Raw genomic sequence first — 8,853 nt, 5'->3', positions numbered from 1 at the left:
AGAGAGGACACACTACGGGAGAGAGGAGACACAGAGTTAGTGATGTGTAATGGTGGCATATAGAAGCATAGGGAGAGAGAGGAGAGGGAAGAGGAGGAGAGGAGAGGAGAGTAGGAGGGGAGGGGAAAGAAACTCAGAGCATCATGGGGCCCCCAGCAGCCTAGGCCTATAGCAGCATAACTAAGGGAGGGCTCAGGGTCACCTGATCCAGCCCTAACTATAAGCTTTATCAAAAAGGAACGTCTTAAGTCTAATCTTAAAGGTAGAGAGGGTGTCCGCCTCCCGAACTGAGACTGGGAGTTGGTTCCATAGGAGAGGAGCTTGATAGCTAAAGGCTCTGCCTCCCATTCTGCTTCTGTGGACTCTAGGAACCACAAGTAAACCTGCACTCTGAGAGCGAAGTGCTCTGTTAGGATGATAAGGCTCTACGAGGTCTTTAAGATACGATGGAGCCTTGTCATTAAGGGCTTTGTATGTTAGGAGAAGGATTTTAAATTCTATTCTGAATTTTACAGGGAGCCAGTGGAGAGAAGCTAATATGGGAGAGATATGATCTCTCTTGCTAGTTCCTGTCAGTACTCTGGCTGCAGCATTTTGGATTAACTGGAGGCTTTTTAGGGAATTATTGGGACATCCTGATAGTAAAGAGTTACAGTAGTCCAGCCTGGAAGTAACAAATGCATGGACCAGTTTTTCAGCATCACTTTGAGACAGGATGCTCCTGATTTTTGCAATATTGCGTAGGTGAAAGAAGGCAGATCTAGAGACTTAGCTTTTGTGTGATTTAAAGGACATATTCTGATCAAAGATGACTCCAAGGTTCCTCACAGTAGTACTGGAGGCAAGAGCTATGTCATCTAAAGTAACTATATGATTAGACAGCAGATTTCTAAGGTTTTCAGGCCCAAGCACAATAACTTTGGTTTTGTCAGAGTTTAGAAGTAAGAAGTTGCAGGTCATCCAGGCCTTTATGTCTTTAAGACATGCTTGAAGTTTGACCAGCTGATCTGATTCATTTGGCTTCATAGATAAATATAACTGAGTATCATCTGCATAGCAATGGAAATTTATGTTGTGCTTCCTGATAATATTGCCTAAAGGGAGCATGTATAAAGTGAAGAGAATTGGACTTAACACAGAGCCCTGTGGAACGCTGTGACTAACTTCAGTTTGTGTGGAACATTCGTCATTAACATGAACAAATTGAAATCTTTCTGATAAATAAGATTTGAACCAACTTAGCGCAGTTCCTTTAATCCCAATAACATGTTCAAGTCTCTGCAGTAAGATGCTGTGATCAATGGTGTCAAAAGCAGCACTGAGATCTAAGAGGACAAGTATGGAGACATGTCCTTTGTCTGAGCCTAAATGTTTTCAGTAATTGAGTGTCATATGTTGGTTTTCATGTACAGGATCAAATAAGTAACCTGCCTTTCCCTGTCCCTGTCTCTGTCTCTGTTTCTACTTGTCTGTCTCCCAGTGAGTTGGAGCGTCTCAGTGGTCTAGTGGGTCGTCCCTCAGAGTCTCACCCCCTCCATAACAGCGGCCTGCTCAGTCTGGATCCAGTTCAGGATAAAACTCCATTGTATTCACAGCTGCTGCAGGCTTACAAGTGGTCGAACAAGGTGACATGCCATCTGCTAACATGTTTACATGCCAAATGCCAACATAAACTGTGTCCCAGTTTAGGGGACACATCCTTCGAAGGCTGGATTTGAAGACCGATTGCGTCACAGCATTGTGACACGACAGTCCCATTTCAAAGGCTCCTTCAAACGCGTTTTTTTCGTTGCCAGGCAATGGAGGCTCCATCTGGTGAATCCTTCACAACTCAGCCTATCCCAAGGTTCTTTGCATGCTGACAGAGAGCAGAGCAGCTGTCAAGGTTGCTAAGCAGTTGGAGCAGCACTTCAAAATGCAGTACTAGTATCTGAAACATTTGGTAACAAAAATAGGAAATACTCTTTACACCAGACCATGTCATTTCAGTTTGGACCAATGTCCTGCCTTCATGGTCTACAAGGGATACATAGGTCACTCTTTGGTAGACTGCATCCTTCAACAGATGTGGCCCCTGAATTGAGACACAGCTATAGATACAGGCTAACTGCTAACATGGTAGCATGCTAACTGCTAGCATGTTCATGCTGTGTTTGTGTCATGTCACCTTCACCTCCTCCTCTTTCTCTTAGTTCATGTCCTCCTCCACATTGTATTTGATGTGAATTGATCTTTAGTTGATGAAGCAGCTAGCTGCATTTTGCAGCTATTTTTAGCAACATTGTGATGAAATTTTATAACTAGATGCACTAGCATGACTTCCAGATATGTCACCGTGGGATGTCATCTGCTGGTCCACAAGCAGGCTGCTCTTGCTCTGGCTTAGATCTTTGGTGATAGTGAAATAAACTAACGATTTTTAAGTTGTCAAACGAAAAGATTATTTTGACTCTCCGGTGCCACTGCAGGAATCAGCAGGTGAGCAGGTGTCGAAAAGACAAAGACCTCTCTCTGGCTCATGCAGGCTGCAGTATTGCAAAGAAAGGGACAGGGTGTACTGCATGTAGGCTCGGTGTGGCCCAATATTTGTGGGGAAAACTAAGTTTTACTGACAGCCGCAAACTTCAAACATGAAACACTCCTAAGGAACAATGACAGCATGAAACAAACTGTGCAGGGACAGGAGACTGCAGGAGCATTTAGAAGGTAGGAACCTACTGATCGGCCTGCAGGAGAAGCTGCAGTGACAGTAAAATGACTATCACAGTGCCAACCCAGAGGTGGTACCACAGTGTGAGAATAAGCTACTCTGCTACTAGTAAATGTCCAGAACTCCTAAGTAAAAGGAAGTACACTTAAAAAGGTCTGAATAGCCCATTTAATAGCAATATATGTTGCTGTAATTATTGATTGGGGCTCTTTTTAATTACTGTTATGTATATAGGCTATTAGATTTATTAGTAGAATTTTAAAATTTAATATTAATATAAATCTGCAAAGTAAATAGCCAAAATTAGGCTAACAAAATAAGTGGAGTAAGATGTAGAGTATTTGCCTCTGGGAGAGGAAAATACTATATGAAAGGGAAGTAGAAGTATGAAATAGCAGAAAATTTTATTTAACATTTAATTATGCACAACAATTACAGATACGAAATGATTTTAATAGAAGAAATTTATGATGCCACCAAAGATGCCTTTCATCCTGTGGGGACAGAGACGGGTTTAGACAGGACAGTTGCATTAAGCAGTACCACACTTTGTGACTTTGCTCTTAAAAATAAAATGGCACATTGCTATTTCTGTAAATTGTCTATCACCAAAGCATCTGATTAACCTCTCTCTATTAACAGGATATGTTCTGCAGGCCTTTAAAGTTGCTGTAATTAAACCTCTACTCAAAAAGCCTACTCTTGACCCAAGTGTCCTAGCTAATTATAGACTAATATCCAATCTCCCCTTTATTTCTAAAATCTCCGATACAGCTGTTGCAAAGCAGTTATGTGACCACTTGCACGAGAATTATTTGTTTGAGGATTTTCAGTCAGGTTTTAGAGTCCATCATAGTACAGAAACTGCATTGGTGAAAGACACCAATGATCTTCTCCTAGCCTCAGATAAAGGACTTGTCTCCATACTTGTCCTCTTAGATCTCAGTGCTGCTTTTGACACCATTGATCACAGAGACTTGAACATGTTATTGGGATTAAAGGAACTGCACTAAGTTGGTTTAAATCTTACTTATCAGAAAGATTTCAATTTGTTCATGTTAATGATGAATCTTCCACACAAACTGAAGTTAGTCACGGCGTTCCACAGGGCTCTGTGTTGGGTCCAATTCTCTTCACTTTATACATGCTCCCTTTAGGCAATATTATCAGGAAGCACAACATAAATTTCCATTGCTATGCAGACGATCCTCAGTAATATTTATCTATGAAGCCAAATGAATCAGATCAGCTGGTCAAACTTCAAGCATGTCTTAAAGACATAAAGGCCTGGATGGCCTGTAACTTCTTTCTTCTAAACTCTGACAAAACTGAAGTCATTGTGCTTGGGCCTGAAAACCTTAGAAATCTGCAGTCTCATCATATAGTTACTTTAGATGACATAGCTCTAGCCTCCAGTACTACTGTGAGGAACCTTGGAGTCATTTTTGACCAGGATATGTTCACTAAATCACACATAAACCAAGTCTCTAGAACTGCCTTCTTTCACCTTCGCAATATGCTGAAAGTGATGTTGTTGCTTTTCTTTCCTTTTCCCTCTCCTCTGTCCACTCACCCCAACTGGTCAGAGGTTTCTTCTGTTAAAGGGAGTTTTTCCTCCCCGCTGTTGTTACTGTTACTGTTATAGTTATACTGTTATTATTATAGAGAAAAAATATCTATAATAACAATAATAGTAAGGTCTAGACTTAACTTTGTAAAGTGTCCTGAGATGACTTTTGTTGTGATTTGGCGCTATACAAATAAAACTGAATTGAAATGAATTGAATATTTTGTCTATGTGTGTGTGTATTTTGTGTACCTTTGTGTAGTTGCAGTACCACGCTGCTTTGGCCTCCAGTTTGTTGAACCAACAATCACTCAAGCGATCAGCCAATCAGATGGGAGCTTCAGCCAAGAGACGACCCAAAGTGCAACCCAGTACTCTGGTACTACCTCCTCAGTGAGTGTTATTTTATGGCATACTGGGTATACTATAATACTGCATTAATACATACTATATACTGTATGCTGATACAACGTTGCAGTACTATGCCAGCCTACTTCACTTTGTCAGACGGGTTCTATTTAAGTGACTTCTTGAACAGGTCTGGCCCTAATCAGGCCTGGGTGTGGCTGGTGAAACTGAACTCGGCTTTCAAAAAAACATGGTTACAGTACATTCATGATTTAACGGGGGGGCAGTAACTTTTTTGCATAGGGCCATGAGGGTTTGGATAGTTTTTTTTCCCCTTAAAATCATCACATAAAATTGCATTTTGCTTACTTGGGTTATCTTTGTCTAATTAAATTTGTTTGATGATCTGAAACATTTAAGTGTGACAGGTGCAAAAAAAAAAAAACCTGTTAGGGGGCAAATACTTTTTCACAGCACTGTATACTCTGATCTCTGTAGTTTAATTACACCACTGATACATATTCAGTTTACCGAGTGTACTGCAGCGCCTCCCTGCAGTACTGTAAGACTGTGTTCCTCTGTGTGCAGGTATGTGGATGATGTTATTTCTCGGATCGGCAGGATGTTTCCTGATATGACCATCGAGCTGTTCAGACCCAATGGGACGTCTGCTGTGCTGCTGGTACTGAAATACACATTACAACATACACCGTATAGGTGTGTTCAGACCAGGTATCAGGTGTGTCTGTCTAACCTGTTCCCCTCTCAGGTGACCCTGGGGAAGGTGTTGAAGGCGATTGTTGTGATGCGTTCACTGTTCATTGACAGAACTGTTGTTCGAGGGTTCAACGAGAACGTTTACAGTGAAGACGGAAAAGTAAGAGGTCAAATTCACCTGACGGGAAACCACTGATACCTGCCTATTTGTCTCCATGGTAACCTGTCTGCCTCTCCTCCTCAGCTGGACATCTGGACCAAATCTCAGTACCAGGTGTTCCAGAAGGTAAGACTCACCTGTCCTCATCTGAAATACTCACATGAGCTGGGTGAGCAGCACTCTGATTAGTTTTGTTGTTGCTAGGTAACGGAGCATGCCACCACCGCCCTGTTGCACTACCAGCTTCCCCAGATGCCTGACGTCGTGGTTCGGTCCTTCATGGTGAGACGCCGATCGATAACTGTCCATTAATCTCTATCTGTCTGCCGACCTGGGTGTCTCACCTGCCTCTCTGCCTGTTTGTATACCTGTCTGCAGACCTGGTTGCGGAGCTACATTAAGCTTTTCCAGTCTTCCTGTCAGCGTTGTGGGCATTTCCTGCAGGATGGACTTCCTCCGACATGGAGGGACTTTAGGACCCTGGAGGCATTTCATGACACCTGTCGCATGTAAACAAGCACTACCTGTTTATGGACTTTAAGTATTTGTTGGCTTTTTTTTGTTTTCTGTATAAAAAAGTTTGATTAAATATTTTTGCAGAAAGTTATGTGAATAAAGTTAAGTCAAAATAATATCAGTTATCCTCGGGAGCGTCGCCGGGCTGAGCAGCCGTTTTGGCATCATGTCTATAACTGCGTTCATCATGTGACGCCACCAGCCCAGAATGTGTTTTCCACAGTTTTACGATCTGGGTTTGAACCAGTAGCATTGTGAAAGTGATGTCTTGTTGCTTTTCTTCTTTTCTCTCTCCTCTATCCACTCACCCCAACCTGTCGAGGCAAAAGGCCTTCCACCAAGAACCGGGGTCTGTCGGAGGTTTCTTCCGTTAAAGGGAGTTTTTCCCCCTTTAACAAGGGAAAAACTCAGGGGGCGGGGGGCTTGTTGGGTTTTCCCTCTATATTAATAGTGAGGTCTTATAATGGCCAAGTATGTTACACACAAGGAATTTGCTTCCGGTACAGAACCAAGGCAGCTATTTCAAGTCAAATTTATTTATATAGCACTTAAAAAACAACATCCAGCTGACCAGAGTACTTTACATGGCAGAATAAAATCACAATAAATGACTAAAATAGAGTAAATAAGATCAGTGCAAATAAAAATGAAACGGCATAATAACACAGACACACAGTTAACATACATTCAATAAATGAAATTAAAAGGAATGCATAAAGCCCTACTATGTATTAAAAGCCAAGCCAAATATGTTTTAAGCAATGATTTAAAAGTACTGAGGTCAATAGCTGACCTTTTAGGGGGCTGCAACAGTAAAAGCACGATCACCCCAGCATTTATATCTGGCCCCAGGACCCTCTGAAGGAAACTTGCTTGAAGATCTGAGGGACCTTGTAGGTTTGTGCCAATGCACAAATTCAGTGAGGTAAGATGGTGCCAAACCATTAAGAGCCTTAAAAACAAAAATCAATAACTTAAAATCAATTCTAAAACGAACTGGAAGTCAATGGAGAGAAGCCAGTACCGGGGTTATATGGTCGAATTTCCTAGTACTTGTCAAAAGACGAGCAGCAGCATTTTGCACCATTTGGAGATGAGAGAGGGAGGACTGGTTAAGACCTAGGTATAGAGCATTGCAATAATCAAGTCTAGAAGTGATAAAAGCATGCATTGGAATCTCAAAATCATTAAAAGAAAGGAATGACTTGACCTTGCTAAACAGCCTCAGGTGGAAGAAGCTAGATTTCACAACTGAGTTGATTTGCTTGTCAAACCTCAAGTCACCTTCAAACATCACCCCTAGACTTTTTACAGTCGACTTCAGCTGTTGAGCTAGGGGGGGCCAGGCGCTGGTTAAAAGCAGTTAGGTTTGCCAGGTCATCAAAAGGCACACTCTGTCTTATTTTCATTGAGATTTAAAAAGTTAAGTGCCAACCATGATTTCAAGTCTGTCAGACAGTCAAACAGTGGCTGTAATGGCATCCCTCTTGATGCCTTTAACGGTAAGTAAATCTCAATGTCATCAGCATAACAATGAAAAGAAAGGCCATATTTCCTTAAGACAGATCCCAGTGGGAGCATGTACGAAGAGAACAAAATGGAACCAAGCGCAGATCCTTGGGGGACACCACAGGAAAAGATAGTTGAGGAGGATGAACAGGTACCAATATTAACAGTAAAACTTCTATTAGTGAGATAAGATCTGAACCAGTTAAGAACAGTACCTTGAATTCCTACACACTGCTCCAAATGAGATAGGCAGATTTCATGATCCACTGTATCGAAGACAGCGGTGAGATCTAAGAGCACTAATAAAACCGAATCCCCGGCATCTCTGGCCAACAGGATATAGTTACTGATTTTTAATAATGCAGACTCAGTACTATGTTTTATTTTATATCAGATTAAATTGCTCCTCAATGCCATTGTTTGTAAAAAAAGACTGGAGTTGGATAAAAGTCTTCTCCAGAACTTTAAACATAAAAGATAATTTAGACACTGGTCTAAAATTTGACCACACTAAAGGGTCAAGATTTGGCTTTTTGACAAGAGGCTGGACAATCATTTTTTTAACAGCAAATGGAACTGAGCCTGTCCTTAAACATAAATTAATCAGAGCCATAAAGCTAGTAAGCCCAACGGAGTCAAAACATCCTTAAACAATCTAGTTGGCAAACAATCCAAAGAACAGTGAGATACTTTCATGTGGTGGACCAGTTCAGATAGCATAGGCAAGGATACAGGTTCAAACTGATCAAAGACAGCAGAATGCAGAGGAATATCAGCTGGGTCAGGATTAGTCGAACCGAACTGCCTAATGCTAGTGATAGTGCCTAATGCTTTAAATCAGTAAAATATTGAAGAAAACCCTCACATACTGCTACTGATGCCTCAGGATGAGAAGCAAGGTTACACGGGTTGATAAAAGAATTAATTGTACTGAACAAAACCTGAGGTTTATGATGATTATTGACCACAATGTTGGATAGGTTGTTTGATTTGGCAGACTATACAGCCTTTTGATAGTCAGAGAGACAATCCCAGAAATGGTGGAGAGAAACATGAAGTTTATCCTTCTTCCATTTACGTTCAGCTTGCCCACATCTTTGCCTAAGTGCCCGAGTAGAGTCGTTTAGCCAGGGCACTGTTTGCACCTTGGCTGGTCTGCATCGAAGAGGGGCGATAAAATCCAATATATCCTGGCAAGTGGTAGTTAAGAGTTTAAGAATTCCTCAGGTTTCATAAAGGAGGAGACATCATTCATCAAATACAGACCAGAGTTTTAAAAATTAATAGAAAACTCTACTGCTGTAGAAGAAGTGACAGTATGTCTAA

General features: G+C 41.4%; 1 protein-coding gene across 1 annotated transcript in view; it reads left to right on the top strand.

The window, feature by feature from the left end:
• The window catches only part of med27 (mediator complex subunit 27), a 15,036-nt gene extending 8,942 nt beyond the window's left edge, over positions 1-6,094 (top strand). The window contains exons 2-8 of the mRNA XM_020595229.1: positions 1,481-1,625; positions 4,540-4,670; positions 5,214-5,307; positions 5,395-5,502; positions 5,587-5,628; positions 5,707-5,784; positions 5,881-6,094. Coding sequence (XP_020450885.1) covers positions 1,481-1,625; positions 4,540-4,670; positions 5,214-5,307; positions 5,395-5,502; positions 5,587-5,628; positions 5,707-5,784; positions 5,881-6,015 — 733 coding nt within the window. The 3' untranslated portion in view covers positions 6,016-6,094. The remainder of the gene's footprint in view (positions 1-1,480; positions 1,626-4,539; positions 4,671-5,213; positions 5,308-5,394; positions 5,503-5,586; positions 5,629-5,706; positions 5,785-5,880) is intronic.
• Positions 6,095-8,853: the final 2,759 nt, after the last annotated feature.

Source organism: Monopterus albus, unplaced genomic scaffold, assembly GCF_001952655.1.
Source record: "Monopterus albus unplaced genomic scaffold, M_albus_1.0 scaffold26.1, whole genome shotgun sequence".
Taxonomy (NCBI): Eukaryota; Metazoa; Chordata; class Actinopteri; order Synbranchiformes; family Synbranchidae; genus Monopterus; species Monopterus albus.
Note: the sequence above shows the minus strand (reverse complement) of the source record. Positions and strands in the feature narration are given on the sequence as shown.